Here is a 26,298-nt window from a genome sequence, read left to right as displayed (position 1 = left end):
CTATCCCCAAGAATTTTTTTCACCTTTTTCATCTATTTCTGCATTAGATGACAAGAGTAGTTTTCATGTAAGCATTTAAACCAAGATTTATGGAATTGCATTTGACATGTTAACAAAACTTAGTAGTTGTAGGAAAATTACCAGTTTTAGTGCCTTTATGCATTTCACCTTTCTCATGATCAAAATGAGGCTCAAAGAAAGACTTCAAGGTCTCTCTTAACCGTTGTTTCTTCATGTCTTTTTTTTCAGCTTTTTCAACCAAATACCATCAACCAAACAATTCACAGAGAAACTTATCATCAGAATAAACGTTAAGGACTAGCAAAACTAACTTGTTCAAATTAAATGCCATTATTTAATTAGAAAAATAGGTACCATCCTTTTCACATTTATGTTTGTAATCTATATATACATTTTTTAAGTACATTTTAGGTTCTACCCTTTTATTTGTACTTATTTAAAAACTTATTTACAAAGTTAATCCCTACATATTTGCACAAAATAATTGAATATTCCTAATTGATCACTATAACTGAATATTTCTAATCGATCATAATAACTAAATGGAATCAATTAATTTCCTAAATTATCTCTACCAATAACTAAAATATTCCTAAATTATATTTAGGAAATCAGTTTATGTTTTCTTTTTTAACTTAAAAGATTTAAATCTTTCAGTGAAAAAGATAATAATAATTGAAATCGTAATAACTAAATATTTCTACAATATCTTTACAAAATCCTAAAATACTGCTTTTAGAAACTAACTAAAACACACACACGACTATTAATTAGATATTCCTTATGTAAATATTAAATATTTTGAATTATTTCATCAAATCTTTTGATTGCTCACCTATATTTACTCAATTTGATATCACACTAACACTATAAATAACATATGAACATCAATCTACCAAATAACCTCATTTGTACTTTGTTATTCGTTTTTTTTTCAGTTCATCTATGATAGAAAATAGTAGATTTCTTCACAATTTGCATCACTAATACATACTTCTTATTGTTTTATTTTGCAGCTCAATTGTAATCATGGCTATAAGAGTGGGATTGGTGCATCAAAAGGTATGTGCTTTTTCACCATGGTCAAATTGGGTTTTAGATCTAAAATTTATTAAAATTTTGCTAATCTCCACCTGATTTTTTTTTTATTATGCTACAGATTTCTTTACTAGCTAAACAAAAAAAAAACTATCATTTTGGTCATGAACATCATGGTGATGTCAAAAAAAAAAAAAAAAAAAAGAACATCATGGTGATAATAAATTTTAAGTATTTTTCTTACATGAACATCATCTTTTTTGTTTATATCAAAACTTCTCTTATTTTGTTTTATCTTTCATGTTTACTTTTCTTTTCCTTCTAAATAACTGATTTTTCTTATTTTTTATGTTATGAGATATAGAATACATCACCATATTTTTGTCCATCATATGAGTTTTTTTTAAGGATAAGGAGCATAAATCTTTTGTTTTCCAAAAAATCTGATTCATTTTCATTTTCATAGATTTTTCTTTTGTTTTAAGAACTTGGTTTTAGAAAAAAATAAATTTTGTTTTGTAATATAAGATAAAAATTTATATTTCAACAAATCAAAAGTTATTTCTCTCAGACTTTTAAGTAGAGTAACATATATATTATTAGTAATAGATATATTCCACTGTTATTGAACTGATGATTTAAAAATCTACTTTAAAATCCACTGTTATTCACAATAGTTTTGTGGATTTGGATTTTTGGGAGTATTTGTTTAGTTAAAATTACATAAATCCAAATCTCATGGTTTTAGGTGGGATTTGAAAGAATTTTACAAAAAATCATATCAACTTCCCTAAAATCTATCAAAATTCTAAATTTTCTAAATCCCATCAAACTCTCCAAAATCATGGTTTGAATACGCCCCACTTAATATAATTGTATTTTTTTCTGAAGATATGTATTTTCGAAGAGACAATTATATTCGTGTTTTATTAAATTGTACCCTAAAAAAATACAAAAAAGTTTGGGCATTATTTGATATTTGTTAGAAATTAGAGGGGTTTTTCAGTCATTTTAGGAATATTGATATTTTTTTTTATCGTTTACAACTGAATCGTCGTCGTTGCCCGAGCTAGCGGCGGAAGAAACTACTTTTTTACCATTTTTGCGCAGTCTTAACTCTTAAGTGTCTTTCTTCTCCGACGAGGTCACCGGAGCTAGCGGCGGAAGACGTTCTACTTCAGGTAAAAAACCACACAAAGGCTCTTCCGCAAGTGAGCTGTTTTTTATCTTTATCTTCTCAATTCCTTGTATTCGACCATTTTGAAGAATTTAGGGTTTATCTGGGCTTCTCTTCTCGAAAGCTTTAATCTTTATGAAATTGATCTTTAAGGTTCCTCATTCAAGAATTTAGGGTTTATCCTTTGGTCATTTCTTCTATTTCTCTTCGAGATTTTCCCGCCTTTTAACTAAATTGTGTCTTCCATGGCGTACTAGACTGTTATCGTTTTAGTGTTTCTCGTTTAGAATCAAGAACATGGCTTTGGTTGTTTCAATTCGAACCTTCGATTAATCTTCGTGTTTCTTTGCGTTTTTTTTTCAAAGGTTTCTGGTGGTCATGGATACAAGGAAGGTTACAGTCTTCTGTTATTGGAATGGTTGCATCAAAGATGGTTATGATGGTCCATTCTATGAAGGATCAAGTCCAAGAGCAATCAGAGTTGACAGCAAAATCGAACTATCCCAGTTGTTGGATGATCTGCATCGAGTTACTGGTTTTGAAAAGGGAAAGTATCAGATTGATTTGATTGGTAGGTACCCTTCCATTGTTCAACAACAGATGGTCAAGTATGTGCGTTTGCCCATTGTGGATGATTGTAGTTTGATGATAATGCTGGAGGTTCTAAGTCACCATCCTTCTATCAATAATGTGGAGTTGTATCTAGAGGTCAAACCGGTTTCTGATCAGGCGACCCGAAAGCGTTCTCGGCAAGAGGATACTTATGCTGATGGGAGTGTGAGAGATAACACATTAGGAATTCCACTGGAGCATAATAGCAACGGGTGGATTGAAGATGATGAGAATATGGATGATGGAGAATATGGAATTGGTGGTGGTAAAGCCGCTGCACAGAAGGATTCTAGGATGACAAAGTCAGGTCTAATGAAAGGGGTCTGCGATAGTGTCTCAAAGAAGGTGATTTTCTCTAATTCATGGCTTGATGAACGTGAGTTGCATGTTGGGATGGTTTTTAGAGATAAAGTTGAACTGGAGAAAGCAGTGGAGTTGTACTCTAATAGAAGACAACGTGAGTACATCGCGTACGAAGACAATATATTCACGTGCAAGAAAAGGAAAGTCTGTGGGTGGGTTCTCAAGGCAGCTGAAACGAAGAGCCATGGCTTTGAGATAACAGAATATACAGATGCACATACTTGTAAGCCAGTAGATGTGGGCTCAGATTTTCTTGCAGGTGAAATCAAAGGTCTACTAAAAGCTCAGCCCTCGCTCGCAATTGCAGAGCTGATTAAGTGGGTGAAAAAAGAATTTGGCTACGGAGTTTCCGATGATAGTATGCGGAATGCTAAAAAGAAAGCAATCACTGCAATCTTGGGAGATTTGGACAAGAGTTTTAGCGTGTTGCCAAAGTTCATGGCAGCTCTCTCCTCATCTAATAAGATGCTTTTAGATTGGCAATATGATAGTTTCTCTGATCGCAGAGATGCATCCTTTCGTTCTGTGTTTTTTGCGTTTCAGCAGTCAGTTGAAGGGTTTCCTCACTGCAGACCTCTCATTTTAGTGGATACGGTGGACTTGAGTGGTAAATACCCTGGGAAATTGTTGGTTGCAGCGGGGTTAGATGCTGAAAACAGTCTTTTCCCACTTGCGTTTGCGATTACTACCCAAGAAAGCTTGTCAGCTGATACTTGGCGTTGGTTCTTTGCATGCATCAGAAAGAAAGTGACGCAAAGGGAAGGCCTTTGTCTGATAACAAGTCTGAGTCCTGACATCGCTGCAGTTGTTAAGGAACCTGAGTGTCAGTGGGTGCAACACCGGTTCTGTCTTAGGCATCTGTGCTTCAAGTTTTATGATGTTTTCAATAACAATCTCATGACAGAGTTTGTATACAAGGCTGGATCCACGAAATACATATCAATCTTTGACAAGTACTTGAAGAAAATCGAAGAGATGAATCCGGAGGCTCGGAAATGGTTAGACCAGATACCTCTGCACCAATGGGCTTTGGCTCACGATAGTGACAGGCTTAGATACGGGATCATGACTACAAACTTAATCTTTACAACTTACAGTTTTGTAAACAAGTCCCGTGATCTTCCAATCACAGCCTGCATCTTGCTAATCTTTGATCACCTGGCAGAGCTTTTCAAATCGCGACATGGTCTTCTCGAGGAGTCTCTAAAGAACAGAGGAGAGGTGTATGCTAAACATGTCATGAAAAAGCTAGAAGAGTACAAGTTAACCTCTAGAACACTCGACGTATTGCCTTTAGACCAGACTGCTGAGAGGTTTCAGGTCACAAAAGTGCTGCAAACTGTAAACAAGAAATATTTTGTTCACTGCAGGGATCGAGGTTGCACGTGTCAGACATGGCAAGTTTACAAGTATCCGTGTTCGCATGTGTTAGCTGTTTGCAGGAGGCTGAACTATGACCATTTGCAGTATGTAAATGACTTCTACAAGACAGAGAGTTTTCTTGGAGTTTATGCTGCTGAGTTTAATCCACTTCCAGGAGTCTCCAATTGGCCAGAAGCTTCCGATGTTCCAACGCTGTTTCCTCCTGGAAGTGGTGAGATATCAGTTTTCCTGCCAGTGGCTAGCGAGTCACCCTGCGGGAAGTCATCTAAGCCAAATGATGCGGACATGGGAGCGATAGGAGGAAGCGAAACGAGACGATCAGCGCGACCAAAGAAGCCGAACAGCAGATATGTCAAATAAGGACTTGAATGGTAGAGATATGATAGGCATCGAGAAGATGGTTAGTGTTTGTTTGCTTACTGATGTTAGGGGAAACTTAGAAGGGGCGACTAATGAGAATTGGGTGGGATGAACCAGTTAGGAACGATTTTTGTTTGTTAAAGTATGCTAGCTAACCGGGTTAATGTAGATCTTTTGAAGGTGTATAAAACAACTCAAAAGTAGGTTTTTGTTGTTGTACGGAGATGTATTTTGTGTTGGTGTATTTTGTTCCTTTTGAGGTGTGTGTATTTTCCTAAGAATTAAAGACAAAATTTGATTGTTGTAAATCATTAGTCAAAAGGTAATTTAAATTACCTCAGGGAAGAGCTGACATCGAAGGTATTAATTCGAACCACTAAGGCACATATTGAATTGGTCACATAAGCTCTAATTTAATTATACTTAAACGCTAAATACAATATTCCGATTTAGACCGGTTCAATTAATAATTAAAATCGATTAGATTTTTGGGGGTGTTATTGGATTGTAGGTTTTAAAAGATTTTGATGTATTTAGAAATTAGGTGTTACTCAATTGTATATTTTAAAAAATCCATTAAAATCTAGCGTTATTCAATATCCACTGGATTTTGTGTGATTTTGAATTTTAATGTACTTTGATCCTAAAATATGAACAAACACAATATCACACTTTTCTCAAGTATTTTATTTTTTTTCCTCTCTCTAGATGGATCTCTAGCTTTTAACATGTTATTGTTTGATTTTTTTCTCAATCCTTTTACATAATCACACTTATTCATCAGATCTGTGTTATTTTTGAGAGTTATTTTTTTGTGTTCTTTAACTTTTTTTTTTCTGGGTTCATGATCTGTAATTTTTTGTTTCTGGGTTCATGATATAATCATACTTTTTTTTTTGGATTCAATGTCTGTTTATTCCTCCACAAATCCTATGTCTATTGAAGACAAATACGGTTTAATTGAAGTTTTCCATGACCTGTGTATTGTTAATTTAATATAGTTTTGGTGTATAACATAGTTTATGGATAAATTTTTTTTTTCTTTAAACAACTTAAAAAAAAATCCATAACAATCACCACAAATACATTAATGACTTTCAAATCCACCTTATATGCATTATAAAATCCACACAAATACATTAGATTTTTAAATCCCCTAAAGTCCAGCGTTAATTAAACTTCATTAAATTCTTTAATCCAATAACACCCCTTAGTATTTACCGTCTTCTCGCTACAGTGGATTTGATATCTTCTCCGACGAAATCAACGGCGCCGGTGGAAGAACTGCTTTTGTCGGGTAAATTGACTCAAAACATTCCTTCTCCATATAAGCTTTAACCCTAACTAACCAAGTGATACAAATTGGGGTTTCTCTTTTACATAAAAGCTTTCTCCTAACGTTTACATTAGAATAGTATTGTGTTCCTGCTGCTACCATCTTATGAAATTGAACTTTAAGGTTCCTCATTCGCTTTGAATCACGTACATTGCTTTGGCTCTATTCTGATTCCAATCCATTATTTCTTCCACTTGTTGTTGTTGTCTTTATCCTCGGAGTTCCAAGTTATTCTTTTGCTGGGTTTATAGTTTGAAATTGAGTTTTTAGGATTTTCTCGTTTAGAATCAGTAACATAGCTTTGGGTATTTCAATTCAAACCATTGACTGATTTTTTTTGTGTGTTTCTTTGCATTTTCTCAAGGTTTGTGGTGCTCATGGATACAAGAAAGATTCCAGTGTTCTGTTATTGGAATGGATGTATAAAAGATGGTCCTGATGGTCCATTCTATGAAGGTTCAAGTCCAAGAGTGATCAGAGTTGATAGAAAAATCGAATTATCCCAATTGTTGGAGGATCTGCATCGAGTTACTGGTTTTGAGAAGGGAAAGTTTCAGATTGATTTGATTGGTAGGTACCCTTCCATTGTTCAACAACCGATGGTCAGGTATATGCGTTTGCCTGTTATGGATGATTGTAGCCTTGAGACCATCCCAGAGGTTCCAATCTACCATCCTTGTATCAACAATGTGGAGTTATATTTAGAGATCAAAGCAGTTGTTTCTGATGAAGGAACTGTTCATATATCTCATCAGTCGCCATTGGAAGATAATGCAAACCGAAAGCGTTCTCGGCAAGAGGAGGCTAGCGTCAATGCAGATGTAAATGTGAGTGTGAGGAACACTAAACTAAGAAGTCTGCCGGAGGATAACCATAATGGGTGGATTGAAGATGAGGAGAGTACAGATGTGCCAGAGTATAACCATAATGGGTGGATTGAAGATGAAGCGAGTACAGATGTGCCGGAGGATAACCATAATGGGTGGATTGAAGATGAGGAGAGTACAGATGCCGGAAACCGTTGTGATAACGGGGTTGTTGCACAGAAGGATCCAAAATTGAAAAAGCCAACTCTAACGAAAGCCATGTTTTAAAAATCGCTAGGCGTTAGTCGGGCGGTGAGGGAGGGCCTAGCGATTAATCGGCAAATCGGATTTAAATCAGGGATTAATCGGGGATTAATCGGGGATTAGTTTTAGGGGTTTTATCCATATATACGTATAATATATTAAATCTGTAACAAATAACAAAGAGTTAAGACTGGTCCAGCGGTTTTTTAATGGGCTTTGAAGCCCACTGACCTCGAGTTCGACCCGTAGTAATCACGTTTTATGTTTTTTTCTTATTTTTCACTAATAAATGCAAAATGACCAATATATCCTCGTCTTCTTTCTCAGTCACGATCTGTAAAACCTAATTTAAAGCTGCGTGTTTATTTCTTCTACAATTGTTTGTCGATTTACCTTCTTATTCTTATAGTTTCAATCCTAATACGATAGATCTATGAAAGGAAACCAATCAAATCATAGTTAGATATTCAAAAGTTCTCAATTTTTTTTTTTCATAATCCGATTTATTGGCCGCCGATGGTGAAATTGCGGCGGTGAGGAGCCGCCATGCGTATAAACGGCGATTATACGGCCGCCTAGGCCGATTTTTAAAACAGGGAACGAAAGACATCAGTGAACGCTGCAAGTGTCACAGAAAGAACACCGCCTCCCAACCTTCCACCTCCACCCCACCGCGCAGCCGGCCACCGTCGCCTCCGATGAGTGTTCCTCCACCTCCGGCGGCCTCTTCTTCAGCTGCTACAGGTCTATCTCGTCCTCTTTGGGCCAAGCTTGAAGGTAAAAAGATATGTTCTAATAGAGTTTGGGATGATTGTGTTAGGAAGGAGTTTGAAAAGGAGGAATGCATCAATCGGCCTGCCTTAGATGATTGGGATGAGTATGATACTTTGTTCTATATGCTTGGCTAGGGGTAGAGCTTAAGCCTACTAGGGTTCTTGATCGGGTTGTGACGAGACAAATGGGAATTGAGACTGCGGTTTTAGCTTTGTTGGATAAGATTGGTTTAGGGACCATTGCATATAAGCAGTATGAGATGTATCCAGATCTTGTTTGTCAATTTATGGCTACAGTGGGTGTTTACTATCAGAATGAGCGATTGAAGAATGTGCAGGAAGGGATTTTGTCTTTCTTTATTAGAGGTATTCGTTACAGGCTACCACTCAGGGATCTCTGCGGGATTTATGGTTTTGAGAGAGACTTTACAGAAGTTGTACTTCCTGCTCATTTTCCTACGGTGCAGGATTTCTGGAGCCTGTTCAGAAACGGGCAGTGTGATTCCAAGGCGTCTACACAGACAGATGTTAGACATCCGGTCCTAAGGTATGTCACTCGTCTCATTGGGCACACATTTTTGTGCAAGATGGAGCCTGGGAAGATGAGGGTCACGGAGATGGTCTTATTGTACTTTGGATTGAGAGACTTGATTGCTGGAGTTTTTCCTAAGTCTAAGTTGGATAGGCCTGTTAACATGGGTGCAGTTTTCGCGCATCATTTGGTTTCCTTGAAGACCAAGCCTTTCACTGGAAAGGGGAAGAAGATAGAGAGCGTTGGAAGTCTTTTGACTCCGATCTTCAGGCACTTTAGGATCGACCTAGAGAGTTGCAGGATTGTTACTGACTGCCCTGTTATGGATGCTGAGTACATGATGCATGCTCAGTGGATGAAGAAGACTTTGTTGTGGTGTTTCAGTGACAGCAGAGGGGCACATTTGGTTCAGTTGCCACAGGCTGATCTTACTGACATTGGAGAGGATTATCATCAGCTTCAATTTGAGCCTGACCCGTGTGACCTTGTCACTCAGCCGACCACTCGACGTCGCACTCCTCGTGCTGCTCCTACACCTTCTGAGGAGTTTACGACTACTAACTCTGTTGGGGGTAAACACAGAGCCTCTTTGTCTTCTGCCCTCCGTTTGAGTTTCTAGAACTTCCTGCAGCACCCATGGATCAAGACCCATTCCAGCAGTATGTTGTTGAGTGTCTCTGGAGTGTCTGGAATTCTATTGATGGTTTATCTTGTTGTGGGTGTGTTCGTCCAGTACGTCGTCGTTCACCTTCTCTAGAGGTACCACATGAGCGCGGATCCGAAGATGATGCGGCCTAGTTCTCCATTTTATCATTGGTTCACAATTTTCCTTTTTTTTCCTTTGAATCAATTTTTTATTGCAGTGAGTCAGTTTGTTTTTTACATTTTTTGCTTTGAAATTTCTATGAATTATGAACTATTTGAAATTTGTATAGAATTATGAACTATTATCTATAGTGTTGTGTTTAGCATGTGCTTGAGTATTCTTAATAGTGCTAACATCTGAAAATCAATAGAATACACATTAAACAATAGTTTAAACTCGGATTTTTGAACTTTATGTTTATAGTTGATAACAGTTGGACATGTTGTTTAAGTCTGGGAAAACCAACGCTGAGTTTTTATTATTTTTTGGAGAGCTATATATATATGAGTCAAAATTTTTGTTGGAAACTAGTTGTTTGTGATTATTATTTTTATGTTTTAAAATAAGTGTTATTTTGGATTTTAGAGAAACTTAAGCGGCGAGAATTTGGTGCATGAACTAGTTAGGAACATATCTCTATTATACTCCCTCCGTTTCAAAATATAGGATGTTTTAGTGGAAACACGCATATTAAGAAATAATTACTTTTAAAAAGTTAAACCAATCATAAACAAGTCTGCATAATAGAAAATATAAATTTAATCTAAAAGTTGCATAGAAAGTTGGAAACATCCTATATTATGAAACAAAAATATTTCTCTAAACATCCTATATTATGAAACGGAGGGAGTATTATTTAAGCAATGTTCTAAACAATTAACCCTATTCTTATGTGGCATATTACACAAAATGTCATTATATTGTGTATATTTTTAATATTAATTTGTTGTAAAAAACAGATTTTTTATTAATATAGTTATTAAAAGAAAACAAATTCATGTAAATATTAATATAGTTATTTTTTTAGTGTTTCTTAATTATTTTCTTTTTTATTTTTCAACTCAAAAAATCTTATAAAATCAGAAAAAAAATCTTGGTTACGTAAAATCTTAATTAATTCACGTAAATATATTATAAATATTTTTCAACAATATTTTAGAACAATAAATCTTTTTTTTTTCAACCTAACATTAATAAATTAAACGAGGACTCCAAGATTGGTTGCCCAAACAGGAGGATAAGAGTTTACAAAAGAAGATTCAGAAATTAAAGATCTTGAAGATCGAGCAAGACAATCTACCCTTGCGTTGATGTCGCGGGGAATCCTGACTAGAGAAAAGGAAGGGTAAGATGTTTGGAGCTGCGAAAAATCCTCCAGTAAATTCGAAAAAGCAGACCAATCGTCCGGCGTCTGCACCATCGCAACTAGCTCTGCACAATCCGTCTCGAAAGCCTGACAAACAACTCCAGCCGCCAGTAAGGACTCCATAACCCATATCAGTGCTTGTAATTCTGCGTGTAGGGAAGTAAGACCTCGTCTGAGACTCCGTGCTCCCAAAAGAAGCATGTAATCTTCACCATTGCAGCACCACCAACCCAGACCCTGAAAAGGGTCCGTACCTTTCCATGAACCATCAACCTGACATCGGATAGAAGAATCCCTCTCCTCCACTAAGGGTGGGGGGAGCAGATTTCTCACTGAATAAGATTTGGTTTCCTCCCACAATAATTTATCAGTTGCCGCTTGATTTAAAATCTCAACTGGCTCTAACTCAATGCCCTGGAAAACCTTTTTATTCTTGTCTTTCCAAAGTGACCATAAAATCCAGGGGAGACGAGAAATGATATCAGAAACCCCGGATTGAGAAGTCGCCCTCCAAAATATGAAGTCTAAATTCGCATAGATAGAGGCATATGGAAAACCTCCCGGTTCCAGCAACACCGGGGCCAACTCCCAAATACATCGCGACCGAGGACAATCAAACAGTGCTGGTTTATAGTCTCCGTCTCCGTCTCCGAATCACACCGCTTACACAAAGCATCACAACGGACACCCCGATACGCAAGCCGTTCTAACACGGGAAGGGTACCCGAGGCAATTTGCCAGAAAAAATGTTGAATCTTTGGGGGTACATCTAATTTCCAGGACTAAGCCCTCAGAGACATACACGATGGCCCATACTCAACTTCCACAATTAATTCCCGGGCTAACCGATAACCTGACTTAACCGAATACTTCCCTGACTTAGTATAATGCCATAATAATCTATCCGGTTGATAAGTTTTACTGACCGGCATACTCTGAATAAGTGGTATATCCACCGGTTCAAAAAACTCCTCAAGAATAGGCAAATGCCAATCCTTCATAAATGGATTAAATAAATGATTAACCATCAAACTCGGGAGCAACAATCTCCCCCTACCATTCGCTGGTCTTGGACGAATATCCGGTAACCATAGATCTCGCCAAACCGAAATGGAACAACGAGAACCTACAGCCCATCGCGCTCCCTGTTCCACCAACCCCTTAGTTGAATAAATACTCTGCCATGCAAAAGAAGGGTTATTCGGTTTTTTTGCCATAAGAGGATGTTTGTTTCTGAAATACCGTCCTTTCATCACCCGAGCCATTAAAGATATCGGATTATGAATTAACCGCCAAAACTGTTTGGCCAGCATAGCATCATTAAATTGTTCCAGAGCTCGGAAACCCAAGCCCCCTTCACTTTTATCTTTGCATAATTTATCCCAAGCAACCCAATGCAAACCTCGAGCCTTATCATTAGATTTCCACCAGAAGTTGGAAATAACACTCGTTAATTTAGACGTCAACTCCTTTGGCAATTTATAACATGACATAACATGTGTTGGAAGTGCCAAAGCCACCAATTTAATCATTATTTCCTTGCCAATGCTTTGCAGACCAACCATTTACTCGATCATCCAATCGATCCTTTACATAGCTAAAAACCTTAGTTTTCGAGCCCTGCAGGTTTTCAGGAATACCCAAATAAAAACCCATACCGCCCTCCTTAGAAATACCAATAACGGATTTCAATTGAGATCGTATATCTGACGGGACCTTTTTACCAAACATGATAGAGGACTTCTCCAGATTAACTTCTTGTCCTGAGGCTTTACCATAATTACCTATTATATCCATTACCGTCCTACATTCAGTCGCCTCTGCCTTACAAAAGAACAAACTATCATCAGCGAACAACAAATGCGAAACAGTAGGACTACCACAGGCAATGAAAATACCCGTTAATTTCTGCTCCCTTTTAGCCTTTTTAATATTTGCTATCAAAACCTCTGTACAAAGTATAAATAGATATGGTGACAGAGGATCCCCTTGACGTAATCCTTGATGTGGTCTAATAAAATCACTAGGCTGGCCATTCAGAAGAACTTGATACAACACTGACACACCACATGATCCATGAAATCCATTTTCTATCAAATCCTAATTGAACCATAACCGCCTCCAAAAAATCCCACTCAACCCGATCATATGCCTTACTCATATCCGTTTTAAAAGCCAGAACTCCGAATTACACCGACGGTTAGTATTTAGCCCATGGAACATCTCCTGAGCTACAAGAATATTATCTGTAATTAAACGACCAGAAACAAAGGCTGATTGTGTTTCTGAAACCAAAAGGGACAATAAACGCTTCAGCCGAAAACACAAAACTTTAGAAATAATTTTGTAACTCACGTTACAAAGACTGATCGGCCTAAACTCCGCCATCCGCTGCGGTCGATCAACTTTAGGAATGAGACATATATTAGTCTCATTAAGAAGAGGATCAAAACTACCAGTTCGAAAAAACTCTTTAACCAAAACCACCAAATCCCCCTTAAGAGAGGACCAAAACCGTTGAAAAAACAGAGCCGTCATCCCGTCCGGACCTCGGGTTTTCTCCGGATGCATGGCGAATAGAGCCTTTCGGACTTCCGCTTCCGAAATATCCCGAATCAGAGCTCTGTTCATACTCTCCGTAATAATTGGATTAATCTTATAAAACGATTTTATTTTTTATAACCCAATAGTTTTGAAATTATTTAATGAAATTATTTTAACAGATTTTATTTATTGTTACAGAAATCTTAGGAAACAATAATAAACTATTTAGAACAATTATAAAACTTAATTTTATTTATAAAACTAAGATTAAATAAATGCATCCCTAAATCGTTTAATAGTGACATATATATTTAAAACTAAGATACAACATTACTTATATTTTTAAAATATAAAATATTATATCTAATTTATTAAATATTTTTTTGCACCACATATCGATGCAGAGACATTTTATTAAAATCTAAGAAATCACAAATATTATATCTTATTTAATATAATATATATAACTAATAAATAAATCAAAAAGATAAATCGAGATTTCTAAACATGACCGCTGCAATACATGTTTTGTTTTATTTTTAGATTTTACCAAATTTATATGATTCACGGATTTGAACATTGTATCATGTAGCCAAAACGCGTTGAAATGAGAGTATAAAACTAAGTAAATGAAATATAAAAGATTATAAAATGTATAGCACGAGTAACTATCTATACATTTCCATATGCTAAATATCTAGAATGGATATTCTTCAGTCAAGATATACTCATTATAGTTGCTTTTTAATTGTTTTTCTTTTATTTTTCAACACATTACTTATATAATATATTAAGAATTGTTTAACTTTAAAATAATGAAGAGGCTTAAATCATGATAGCAACTGATTTTTTCCTTTTTTTTGATTAAAAATTATCAAAATCATAACAAGGTATCAAAAGTATAGTGTTTCCAATATACATAAGTTAATGCTTTTTATTTTGAACTTAATCCGTATTAATATAATTTATACCAAAAAATAATAATTCAGAATACATTTATTCATAAATCAAGTCAGAAAATCTCAATTTTATAATATATATTTTTATTAATTAAAATAAAAAACCTACTTTCGTCAATAGTATCAATAAAACAATTTTTTTTTTGCCAGAATAAAACAATTATTCATAACATTAATATTAGATTATAACATATGATATTTGAATAACTAGAAATCCAATCTTTCTTACACATAATTTGAACCTTAGTTTTTCAAAAACATCTACAAAAAAAAAAATTTACTAGAAAATCGTAAATAATAATTATGATCAATCATAATACTCCATCCGTTTCAAAATATAAGATGTTTTAGAGGTTTTGTTTTGTTTCATAATATAAGATGTTTTCAACTTTCAAAACAACTTTTAGATTAATTTCATATATTTTTTTATTTTTTGTTTTATGATTAATTTTAATTTTTAGATTAATTTCCTATATTTTGTTTCATATATAAAAATAAAAATAATTATCCACAGAAAACTATTAAACCTACACTATTTAAACAGTGTGGGTTATAATTTTTTTTAGCAAATTTTTCTACAATTAATGATCTTATTTTCTAAAAGATTTAGCTCATTCACAAATTAATTCAAAATTTGAGTGGATATGATATATATAATTTAATATAATGAGATGATTAACAAATTGACTAAATTCTCTATTGTAGGAGATATAATATATTGTCCTGTCACACTATTCAAAGCATATATATTTTATGGGTTAACTTATTTTACTTATTAATATTCAAATTTTATGATTTTGCACTAAGATCGATGAGTTTTAATAACAAAAATATTTTGTTATACTCCATTCTACCTCCCACTCATATAATTTTCTTACACTTTAATTTATGTTTTACGTTGACTCAATACTGCTACAAATTGTAAATCGGATCACGAGTAAATAAGGATTTTCTTGATTCTACCAATTCTAAAAAAATTAAGCAATTATACCCAAAACCTAATAATGGTATGTCGTTAAATTTATTGTACCGATTATAGTCAAAACCGGAGTATGAAACTAAGTAAATTAAATTTATAAATTATAGAATATGTAAAATAACTCAAATAAAGATAATACTATTATTTTGTAACTAATAAATAAAAATTTACGTAAATATTTCCCCACATTCCACAGTACGGGTTATCATCTAGTTTGTTTGTAAAAAGTTTAACAGGGTTAATGTAGGTCTTTTGAGGGTGTATAAAACCGGTTTTGTTCATGTAATGTTTACTCAAAAGTAGTTTTTGGTTGTTGTGCGGAGATGTACTTTTGTATTTTGGTAATGTACAAGTACTGTATTTTGTTGTTAGAAATTATTTGTTTGTGTGTCCAAAAAGTAAATGAAAAAAAAAGAAATTATTAAGGGCAATTGTCATAAATACCACTAAAATAGGTTTTTGTTCAAAAAATATCATAATTTAGTTTTTTTTCCCAAAAATACCACTAAAATATAATTTTTTCTAAAAATACCACATAATTGAACTAAAGTTTTAATACTAAAAACTAATTTATAAATTTTAAATACTAAACTCTACCCCTAAAAACTATACCCTAAAACTAAATGTGTCAACCAAAACCTTAAAAAAAAATTCTACATCCTTAAAAATCATTTTTTGTGTTTATGGTAATTTTGAAAAAAAAAACTTGTGTGGTATTTTTGAGTAAAAAACATTTTTAGTAGTATTTAAAGGAATTTCTCAATTAGTTAATCAATGTTTTTTATGTCATATTTAAAAAAAATAAACAAAAGCGAGAAGAAAAAAAAGAACAGGTAATTTAAATTACCTCAGCCTCAGGGAAGCCGCCATCGAAGCCTCGAAGGTACCAATTCGAACCACTGAGGCACATATTGAATTGGTGACAAAAACTCTAATTTAATTATACTTAAACGTTAAATACAATATTTCGGTTTAGACCGGTTCGCTTGATAATTAAAATCATTTGTCTATTTTTATTTTACACAGGAAAATTAAATTTAGTGTTTACCGTCATCTCGCAACAGTGGATTTGATATCTTCTCCGACGAAATCAACGCCGGAAGCACTGCTTTTTCCGGGTAATCTGACTCAAAAAATTTCTTCTGTTAAATGAGCTTGAACCCTAACTAACCAAGGGATACTAATTAGGGTTTCTCTTTTTATTTGATGGCGTACTAGTAGTCATAGTATAGTGTTCCTCTGGCTACCTTCATCTTATGAATTTGAACTTTAGGTTCCTCATTCGCTTGGACATTGCTTCCGTAGCCACTTCTCTTTGAGATTCTCCTGCCTTAAAATATATCGTTGTTGTTGTCTTTATCCTCGCAGTTCTAAGTTATCCTTTTGATGGGGTTTGTCATCGTTTACAAAGTTTTCTCCTTTATCGTTTGAAATTGAGTTTTTAGGGTTTTCTCGTTTAGAATCAGTAACATGGCTTTGGGTTTTTCATTTGAAACCCTTGACTGATTTTTTTTTTTTTTGTGTTTCTTTGTATTTTCTCGAGGTCTGTGGTGCTCATGGTCATGGATACAAGAAAAATTCCAGTGTTCTGTTATTGGAATGGGTGTATAAAAGATGGTCCTGATGGTCCATTCTATGAAGGATCAAGTCCAAGAGTGATCAGAGTTGATAGAAAAATCGAATTATCCCAATTGTTGGAGGATCTGCATCGAGTTACTGGTTTTGACAAGGGAAAGTTTCAGATTGATTTGATGGGTAGGTACCCTTCCATTGTTCAACAATCGTTGGTGAAGTACATGTGTTTGCCCGTTGTGGATGATTGTAGGCTTGTATCCTTGAGACCATGCTTGAGGTTCCAAGCTACCATCCTTCTATCAACAATGTGGAGTTGTACTTGGAGATCAAACCGATTCTGGTCCTGTTTCTCATCTGTCGCCATTGGCAAATAATGTTAGTTCTTCCGCAAATCAGGCTACCCAAAAGAGTTCTCGGACAGAAGATGCTTATGTTGATGCTGATGTAAATGCAAGTGTGAGAGATAACACACTAAGAACTCTGCAAGAGCATACTAATAACGGGTGGATTAAGTATGAGCAGAGACCGGATGCTGGGAACTATGGAAAAATGGTGGTAATAATTTGAATTTGGATTTGAAAAAAGTCAGGTCAATCAAGCTTCAGTTATAGTATGGCAAAATAGTTATCTTTAGTTCATGGCTTGATGAATGTGAGTTCATGTTGCGATGCTTTTTAGAGATAGGTATGAGCTGGAGAAAGCAGTGAAGTTGTACTCTAATAGAAGGCAACTTGAGTACAATGCGTATGAAAATTTATGTGAATTTTTATGCAAGGGACACTGCGGATGGGCTCTCAAGGTAGCTAAACGGAAAGCAATGTCTTTGAGATAATAGAACATACCGGTCCGCATAGCTGTAAGCTACAAGATGTGAGCTCAGATTTTCTGGCTGCCCTTAGTTCATCTAACAAGATGCTCTTGGAATGGCAACATGATATTTTTCCAGTTACCAAAGGTGCATCCTTTCGTTCTGTGTTTTGGGCGTTTCAGCAGCCAATTGAAGGGTTTCCTTACTGCAGACCTCTGATTATTGTGGATTCGGTAGACTTGAGTGGTAATTACCATGGAACAATGTTGGTTGCTGCAGGATTTGATGCCGAAAACATGCTTTTACCACTTGCGTTTGCGATTATTACCCAAAATAATTTGTTAGCTGGTACTTGGTGTTGGTTCTTTTCGTGCATCAGAAGTTTTGTAAACAAAGCACAGCCTGCATCTTGCTAGTATTTGATCACCTGGCACTGGCAGAGCTTTTCAAATCGCCACATGGTCTTCTCGAGGAGTCTCAAAAGAACAGAGGAGAGGTCTATGCTGAACATGTCATGGCAAAGCTAGAAGAGTACACGTTAGCTTCTCGAACACACCATGTCTTGCCTATAGACCAGACTGCAGAGAGGTTCCAGGTCACAAAAGTGCTGCTAAATGGCAACAAGAAATATTTTTTTTTACTGCAGCGATCGAGTTTGCACGTGTCAGACATGGCAAGTTTACAAGTACCCGTGTTCGCATGTGTTAGCTATTTGCAGGAGGCTGGACTTTGATCATTTGCAGTTTGCAGTATGTAAATGACTTCTACAAGACAGAGAGTTTTCGAGGAGTTTAATCCACTTCCAGGACCAGGAGTATCCAATTGGCCAGGAGCTTCCCCAGTTCCAAAACTGTTTCCTTCTGGAAGTAGTGCGATACATTAGTTCCCCGGCTCGTGACAACAGAGCCACCGAAAAATCACTCCAGCTTAGTTAAGTAAGTTTAGGAGATATACTTCAGATTTATGGGCAGCGGCAAAAGAAGTTTGTGGATCTTGAATCAGATTGACACGGTTTTTGGCTGTTAAATTTGCTAACCGGTATTAATGTAGGTTTCTTCGGAGAGTGTACAAAACCGGTTTTTTCTTCACAATTATCTTTCGATACTTTCGATTTAAGAACTCTTTTCCTTTTTTCCAAAATACTAAAATCTAAATGAAAATATAAATGATTACAATTAAAAACTCTAACAAAATACAATAATTATTATAAAAAGAAAATTAAAAATATTGTTCACATATTTTATATACTCTACAAATTCATCAAGAAAACACTGAATATACTCAAATATAATGTTACAAATCATAAATAACATACTCTATAGTCTTTGATTTACTAAAAATAAAGGATAATTTCAATAAAACAAAAATTGGTTACCTACCATTCTACCAATTATCTTGGCACACTCTTGACTGTCTAACAACTGTTGGACCTTCGTTCAGATTAAGTCTTTCATAGTCAGAGTAAAAAGGGAAATAATCAACGGAAGAAGAATTGTAATCAACAGTAAATGGAAGGCTTATCTTGTAACGCTCAGATTTCATGCTATTAGTCTTCATATCACAAAGACCAACCCAATCAAAACCACACATCACTGCAACGTTAAGTTGTGGGAGTAACCACACAGGTCTAACTAATTTATCTTCTTCTACTATACTTTTCTCTTCTTTCATATTCACCCATGTCTTTCCAAAAGTACTATCCAGCACCCAAACCCTCTTTAAGTTTTCTCCGCTTTTCGGTTTCCAGAGTATTATTCCTAGCTTACCTTCATACTTTGCTAAAACTAGAGGACTAGTTCTTGTTAAATCGTTCGGAAGCGGAAGGAGAGACCATGTTTCGGTTTTCATACAAAACCGGAATACATTCTTGTTCGAAGTCGTTAACCAATGCAAGAATCCGTTAATTGATACTGGTACACTTGAAATCCTCAAGAATTCGCCTTTTGGTAGCTTTACATAATCGTCTAATTGTTTCCACGCAAACGAATCAGAATCGAAAACTTCGCATATGAGTGTGTAGCAATTATCATTTTCTGAAAACGTTATCTTATTTTGCTGAGATAGTTTGACAATCTTATATCGAAAAGGGTTTGCTCCAATGACGATTAAGCCGGTTACAATTGTCCGTAAACATCCGGTTTCCGGGTTTGGTATAGTATGGTACTGTTTTGTGGTTGGTTTACAAACAATATACGTTGTTCTTCCATAGCACTTAGGATCAACACAGAGCAAAATCCCATGACTTGGGTCACAAGCTTCGATCTTTACCTTCTCTACCGGTAAAAACTCGAGCGAGACTTTAGATCTATGATGAATGTTCTTAGAAGTGAGGACATAATAAGTGGAATAATATGTTGAAAGAGATCCTTTGTATTGGATAAAAACTCCAAAGACAGGATTGGTTCTAAGGAGATTAAGATTGATAAACCAAGATTCCGACATTCGTTTGTAGTAATCTTTGTTTAGAAATCTGAATTTTTCAATTGCTGACACCGGACAGTAAGACAAAATTCCTAAGATTATGTCTTGGTTCATTGCAGGATAACTCATTTTGGTGATAGCGAGAAGTTAGCAAGATGACTTGTTTAGGGTCTATATATATTTTGTTTTGTCAAGTTTTAGCTTCTGTAGTTTTATAGATTTGGTTAAACAAATGTGTCAGTTAGATTCACTATTGGTCCACGTCTGTTTTGAGAAACATATTATAACAAAATTGTCTATTGCAAATTTGCTTCCATCTCTATAAAAATCTCCTAGAATCTCATTCAGTAGCTTTTTATTAAAAAATTGTGATTTTTTTAATAACAGTAGATTTGAGGTGAAATTTATAAATTATTGATTGAATAGCAAAGAGATTCTAAATGGATTTTATAAATTTCACATTCAATAACATAAGATTTCATATGATTTTTTAAAATCATCAATTAGATAACAGGGGATTTCAGAATACTCCAAAATCTCCTAAAATATCAAGTTCAATACACTCCCTTAGTGTCATTAGGAAATTTATTCACACTTTTTTAAATTATTTTATTCATACTTATTACATGCAATTTTCCTTATTGTGCTATTTTAAATTTTTTAAGTAAGGTATATCTTATTGATTAAATAAGTACTTAATATTATATGATTAAGTAGCAAATTAAATATAACCCTTTATTTTGTAATGATGACATCTCATTCATTTTTTATAGTATTAATCTATTTTAAATAGATTTATATATATATATATATATATATATATATAATCAAATCTTCCATAAACATTTTATGAATCATCATATATCTTCCATTAATATCCAAAATATAAGATTTTCCATCATTTGTTGTTTACTAAGTTTTTATGACACATGATTTAGTATTCAAATATCAAAACTAAATTTAAATTTACTTTAGCAAATAAAATTTCAGAATCATTTCATTTGTTATTGGATTAATCTGTTTTACAGATTTATATATAGTCAAATCTTCCATAAACATTTTATGAATCATCATATATCTTCCACTAATATCCAAAATATAAGTTTTTTCATCATTTGTTGTTTACTATTTCGGTTTTTAGAACACATGATTTAATATTCATATATTAAAACTAAATTTAGATTTACTTTAGAAGATAAAATTTCAAAATCTTAATAGAATAAATCTTTTATATATGTTCATTTACAACAGAGAAAACAAGATAAAAACAAAAAAAAAAGAGAGACATAATCTATCCGATTACAACAAAAAAAAAGGGTCTTACTTAACAATCATCTTCTATGTTTTTTTTTACTATTCTCTTGACCATATTAAAAGCTTACTCTCTTCATCTCTCACTCCTTTCGTATCTTTTCTTTCAGCTTCATCTTTATCCAAACAAGCTCTGTCGTAGTTTTAATAGAAAGGGGTAAAACCATAACTTGGTGAGTAGCCGAACGGGAAAAAAACTCTCTTCATCTCTCACTTCTTTCTTATCTTTTCTTTCAACTTCATCTTTATGCAAACAAACTCTGTCGTAGTTTGAGTAGAAAGGTATAAGATGAGAACTGGGTGGGTGGCCGGACGAGAAAAAAGCTTCATTCTTATGCAAATATCGACAGTTGTTGCTATTCATGTTGTAGAGACCGAACCGATCACTAGCCGCCAATGATACGACGTCGCTACTTGGGAACCAAAAGGGTTGTGCATATTCATCATTCAACGCTGTAATTTTTGCGTCTTCCACTTTTACCCAAGACTTTCTCAAACTGTTCTCCAAAACCCATAACTCAGCTCCGTTTCTTGATTCCGAATGTTGAGTAACACCTAGCTTTCCTTCGTAGCTGACCAAGATGAGACTGCTATCGTCCAATAGTACGTCCGGAACAGAGAAAATAGACCAAGTTTCGGTTCGCATACAGAACCGGATCACGTTGTTCTTCCTTGTTAACCAATGCAAGAAACCGTATGCTGATACCGGTATAGCTTCTCTCGGGAAAAACTCTGATAACTCGAAATCATTCAGTCGCTTCCACGCGAAGGTATCAGAATCGAAGACCTCGCAGTTGTGATTATAGAAACCCTCCTTTGTCGTCCATCTCCTTGGTTCAGAAACCCTAATGATCTTATACCGAAACGGAGTCAAAGAAATCACCATTAAACCGGTTGCGATCGTCAGATATCGAGTTTTAGGGTTTGGTATGATCCGGAACTGCTTTGTAGCAGGTTTACAAACGATGTACTCTGGTATTGTTTTCGCTTCTTTAAACCTATCACCGATACAGAGCAAAATCCCATGATGTGTATCACAAGCTTTGATCTTTGTGTTGTTCCGAGGAAGAAACTGAAGCGAGATTTGGGTTTTATCTTCTTTGTCTTCTTGTTCTGCTTCAACGCCGGGGACGAAACGGGGGTGATACCTAGACCATTTGTCCTCGTAATGAGCAAAATAGCCGAAAACAGAGTTGGCTTTATGGAGATGATGATCGATAAATCTCAACTCGTAACTTCGTTTGTTGCACTCTTTGTTTTGTAGACGGAATCTTGCAATCTCCGTCGCTGAACAATGAGAGAGGATCTCTTGAATCACGTCTTGGTTCAACATCGCGCGTGGCCAGAGAAAAAACCTTTGAGAGGATTGTTTTTAGATTGATCAGAGAAAAATAAGCTTTTCGTATCTGAAAGTTGGATAGCTCTATCCTTATCTATATATAGAGAATAGATTAATTACCCTAATCCGTAAAGAAATAGTAACTTGTCGAGGACGAGAAGACTTGGGGGTACAAAGTTTCCTTTTCTTATTTGCGATTTTCCAAAATAAAAAAAAAATAAAAAAAGAAGAAAAAAAAAGAAGCAAAACAACAACATTAAATCACCTTTTCCATTTAATTTATAGTATATTTCATTTTTTCCTTTTCTTTTTTTTTTCTCCTTAAACGACATGTCAATCTTTTTACATTAACTTTCCGTTCCTAATAGCAATGTTAATGTGTCTCTGTTCTGGTTTTTTTTGTTGAATGTTTTTTTGAAAAACTTGAACAATTGTGTGTTTATAATTTTTTTTTTATCATAGAAATAAAATATATTTGATGTATCAAAATTGTTCTTAAAAAGAGTATATAAGAACAATTTATGAAATATTTAAGACTAAAAAACCAAATCTTTGATTGGTTGTTCAATGTTCTGTTTTTGTCAACAACACCAATTTTAAATGGTTCAAGAACCTAAACCAGAGGAATAGAGTTCACATAATTGAATGATGTCATTGGGTAAATACTTGCACTTTGTGCTAAATTATTTGTATTGGAATTTAAGGTATTTGAATTTTTTTTTTAAAAACAAAAAAAAAATCTTAAAATCGCCATGCATCCATGGTAATTGTTTTATAAATGTATTTAACTTACCCAAGATATATTTTAGAGAGTTAAGGATATGAAAAAAGAGATTTAAATAACAATATAATAACAAAAAACAAATACTTCTACAAGAGTGTTATCTTCCAATTTTCTTCATATATATTCTTTATTCTCGAATCTCGATCATCTACAAACATACTTATACTCCTTTTTTTATTCAACGTCATCTTTATGCAAACAAACTCTCTCGAAGTTTGAGTAGAAAGGGAGGTAATAGTAGAAATCTGGTATCGTATACAAATAACGATAGTTGTTACTCATGTTGTAGAGACCGAGCTTACCACTGGCCGCCCTTGATATGGTGTCATTACTTGGGAACCATATAGGTTCTTCATTGGAGATATCATCCTCTAACGCTTTGATTTTCACATTTTTAAATCTTACACACGATGTTCCAAAACTCTTCTCTAAAACCCATATATTGGATCCTTCTCCCCATCTCGAATGGATCACACCTAGCTTCCCTTCGTAGCTGACCAAGAGGAGACAGTCATCGTCTACTAGTTCGTCCGGAACTGGGAAGGTAGACCAAGTTTCCGTTCGCATGCAGAACCGCATCACGTTGGTCTTATCCATCAACCAATGCAAGCAACCGTAGGCCGATACCGGTTGCACTTCAAGAAAAAACCCGGAAAATTTCAAATTACTCAGTCGCTTCCACGCGTCCGAATCGGAATCATAAACTTCACAAGAGAGATTAAAATCACCATCCCTACTCACTCTAATGATCTTACACCGAAACGGGTTAGAGGATACCACCACTAAACCGGTTGCGACAGTGTGAAACCGAGTCTCCGGGTTTGGTATTAACCGGTGCTGTTTAGTAGCCGGTTTACAAACGATGTAATCTGGTATTCTTCCCCACAAATTATCATCTTTGATACAAAGCAAAATGCCATGATGTGTATCACAAGCTTTGATCTCTGCATTACTGTAACAGGGAGGAAGAAATTCCAGACTGATTCGGTTTTTTTCTTTACTATCGAAAGCAGAGACAAAACTGGAGTGATACCAATAATAGGGCGCAAACTTTTTGTTCCGGACCTCTCGGTAAAGAAATATATAGCCGAAGAAAGAGTTGGTTCTATGGAGAGTACGATTGATAAAACTCAACTCGTAACTTCGTTTGTTGCACTCTTTGTTCAGTAGGCGAAACTTTGCCATCTCCGTTGCAGGACAATAAGACATGATCTCTAGCATCACGTCTTCGTTCATCATCGTTGTCGGAGAATTATTCATCATCGCCATTGTGTAGAGGAATAATTATTCTGATTAGATCAAATAGAAAAAAAGAAATTTCGAATCTGAAATCTTTGATGATTAATCCCCTACTTAAGTACTTATAGCGAAAAGGATGCCCTAATTTGTCAAGAATAACTAATTATAAGCAACTTAATAGAGGTTATCTAGCGGAGATTGTTTACTATCTCCATTTTGTGCTTTATATATTATTACTAAAAGTTTTGCTGGTTTCTTTTTAAACAGATGCATCTCTTAAGATTTCCTTAAAAAACAAATAGAAATAAATGTGATACTTTAATTATCAAGTACTTTAGTTTTATTTTATTTTTCTTTGAACGACAACTCAATCACTTTAATTAATATTTAGATTTCTAATTGTAGTATATTTTTTAATGAGTTTCAGATATTGGCATGTAGTTTTGGTTTTTTTTTTGTTATAGATTTTAATTTTTAATTTTTAATATATTGAATGATAATTTGCTTATTTTTATATCTTGTTGTCAACTATAGAAAATATATTATAGTTTCTTAGTCTTTGGTCTTTAATTTTAATTTTCTGTTTTCAAAATAAGTGTAGTGAATTTACAAACATTTATTAATAAAAATGATTGTATTTTAATTAAAATTAAAACTCATTAACTATTAAAACTCATTAACTATATATAGAGTCTATTAGTGTATTAGACACTTTTTGAAAAGTAATTATAAAGGTAAGCAGTTTTTGTTAAATATTTGAAAATATGCACTTTTTAACTTTTGTGAGATAAAAAATTTGTGAGAGAGAGTATAAGACAAAAACAATTAAAAAGACCAATATATCCATGATCATGTGTCATAAAAAAGAATTTTATTTGTGGTACAAGTTTTAGAGAAAATGAGATATGGAATATGACCAAAAAAAAAAAAAACAAATGTATCATATGTATCTTCCAATGAAATTTTTGTGTGTGAAACCCGGTTTTGAGGTATTAGATCAAAAACCCAATATTTCTTGAATTAAGAAAAATCTCTCAAATACCATCAACTAACTTTTATTTTCAAATTTAGCATTCAAAAATTTTAAAATCAAACTCTAAACTCTAGATACTAAAATCCTACCCCTCAAAATTATACTTTAAGTGTAAAATAGAGAACCCAAACCTAAAAAAAAAATATTTCAAAATATTGTAATTTGTCAAATAATGCTAATTTGATGTACCATCTCGGTTAAGTGTGTAATCTGGGTTTAGTGTATAATCAGGGTTTGGTAAGTCCCCCTCACCATTATGAACGCAGTCTTTTTTCCAATCTGCTGGGCTCATAATGATTTGATTGTACCCTGATAATGCGTCCATGGATGACAACAATTGATTTCCGGCAGTAGCCTCTACTAGGCGATCTATGTGAGGCAAATGAGAGCAGTCTTTAGGACAGGCTTTATTGAGGTCGGTGAAAACTATGCAAACTCTCCACTTGCCGTTCTCCTTCCTGACGACGACTGGGTTGGCTAATAAATCTGGATACTAAACTTCCATTATCTGATCCGCTTTGAGAAGTTGCTCAACCTCGTCTTGTACCGCTTTCGCCCGATCTGGACCCAGCCGTCTGCGCTTTTGCCAGATCGGCTTGAATGTCGAATCGGTATTGAGTTTATGACAT

General features: G+C 34.6%; 6 protein-coding genes, 1 non-coding gene and 1 pseudogene across 7 annotated transcripts; 4 read left to right on the top strand and 4 right to left on the bottom strand.

Annotated features, from left to right (window-relative positions):
- The first annotated feature begins 1,037 nt into the window (after nt 1-1,037).
- Nucleotides 1,038-5,262, top strand: LOC147933234 (uncharacterized). The gene is made up of 2 exons (XM_087479286.1): nt 1,038-2,240; nt 2,602-5,262. The coding sequence occupies exon 2, from the start codon at nt 2,615-2,617 to the stop codon at nt 4,952-4,954; it is 2,340 nt and encodes a 779-aa protein (XP_087335412.1). The 5' UTR covers nt 1,038-2,240; nt 2,602-2,614; the 3' UTR covers nt 4,955-5,262.
- A 556-nt stretch (nt 5,263-5,818) lies between these two features.
- Nucleotides 5,819-7,664, top strand: LOC147933233 (uncharacterized). Its single transcript, XM_087479796.1, has 2 exons — nt 5,819-6,251; nt 6,655-7,664. Exon 2 carries the CDS (start codon nt 6,668-6,670, stop codon nt 7,382-7,384), a length of 717 nt encoding a protein of 238 aa, XP_087335922.1. The 5' UTR covers nt 5,819-6,251; nt 6,655-6,667; the 3' UTR covers nt 7,385-7,664.
- A 193-nt stretch (nt 7,665-7,857) lies between these two features.
- Nucleotides 7,858-9,636, top strand: LOC104730381 (uncharacterized). Its single transcript, XR_015575483.1, has one exon. It is a non-coding gene; the product is annotated as an uncharacterized LOC104730381 (transcript).
- LOC147933232 (uncharacterized) lies at nt 9,617-16,069 on the bottom strand. The gene is made up of 6 exons (XM_087477342.1): nt 16,007-16,069; nt 12,283-12,501; nt 11,531-12,146; nt 11,297-11,446; nt 10,612-11,201; nt 9,617-9,667 (listed from the first exon to the last, which is right to left on the bottom strand). The coding sequence occupies exons 1-6, from the start codon at nt 16,067-16,069 to the stop codon at nt 9,617-9,619; spliced, it is 1,689 nt and encodes a 562-aa protein (XP_087333468.1).
- Nucleotides 16,070-16,565: 496 nt separating this feature from the next.
- On the top strand, nt 16,566-18,615 carry LOC147933231 (uncharacterized; annotated as a pseudogene).
- Nucleotides 18,616-18,925: 310 nt separating this feature from the next.
- LOC147933230 (F-box protein At5g49610-like) lies at nt 18,926-20,092 on the bottom strand. Its single transcript, XM_087477341.1, has one exon. It carries the CDS (start codon nt 20,090-20,092, stop codon nt 18,926-18,928), a length of 1,167 nt encoding a protein of 388 aa, XP_087333467.1.
- Nucleotides 20,093-21,164: 1,072 nt separating this feature from the next.
- LOC147933229 (putative F-box protein At3g17480) lies at nt 21,165-22,650 on the bottom strand. Its single transcript, XM_087479801.1, has one exon. It carries the CDS (start codon nt 22,605-22,607, stop codon nt 21,393-21,395), a length of 1,215 nt encoding a protein of 404 aa, XP_087335927.1. The 5' UTR covers nt 22,608-22,650; the 3' UTR covers nt 21,165-21,392.
- A 764-nt stretch (nt 22,651-23,414) lies between these two features.
- On the bottom strand, nt 23,415-24,862 carry LOC147933228 (F-box protein At5g49610-like). The gene has a single exon (XM_087479767.1). It carries the CDS (start codon nt 24,664-24,666, stop codon nt 23,572-23,574), a length of 1,095 nt encoding a protein of 364 aa, XP_087335893.1. The 5' UTR covers nt 24,667-24,862; the 3' UTR covers nt 23,415-23,571.
- Nucleotides 24,863-26,298: the final 1,436 nt, after the last annotated feature.

Source organism: Camelina sativa, chromosome 12, assembly GCF_030686135.1.
Source record: "Camelina sativa cultivar CO46 ecotype springtype chromosome 12, ASM3068613v1".
Classification (NCBI taxonomy): domain Eukaryota; kingdom Viridiplantae; phylum Streptophyta; class Magnoliopsida; order Brassicales; family Brassicaceae; genus Camelina; species Camelina sativa.
This window is presented reverse-complemented; position numbering and strand designations above follow the sequence as displayed.

Excerpts from the sequence above, each read along its gene's own strand:
- LOC147933234 (XM_087479286.1), top strand. The coding sequence starts at position 2,615 with ATGGATACAAGGAAGGTTACAGTCTTCTGTTATTGGAATGGTTGCATC.
- LOC147933233 (XM_087479796.1), top strand. The coding sequence starts at position 6,668 with ATGGATACAAGAAAGATTCCAGTGTTCTGTTATTGGAATGGATGTATA.
- LOC147933232 (XM_087477342.1), bottom strand. The coding sequence starts at position 16,069 with ATGTGCCTCAGTGGTTCGAATTGGTACCTTCGAGGCTTCGATGGCGGC. Across the intron at positions 12,502-16,006 it reads GCGGCTTCCCTGAGGCTGAG|GCAGAGGCGACTGAATGTAG; the intron begins GTAATTTAAATT and ends TTCTTTTGTAAG. Across the intron at positions 11,202-11,296 it reads GGAGACTATAAACCAGCACT|ACTTCATATTTTGGAGGGCG; the intron begins GTTTGATTGTCC and ends ATGCGAATTTAG.
- LOC147933230 (XM_087477341.1), bottom strand. The coding sequence starts at position 20,092 with ATGAGTTATCCTGCAATGAACCAAGACATAATCTTAGGAATTTTGTCT.
- LOC147933229 (XM_087479801.1), bottom strand. The coding sequence starts at position 22,607 with ATGTTGAACCAAGACGTGATTCAAGAGATCCTCTCTCATTGTTCAGCG.
- LOC147933228 (XM_087479767.1), bottom strand. The coding sequence starts at position 24,666 with ATGGCGATGATGAATAATTCTCCGACAACGATGATGAACGAAGACGTG.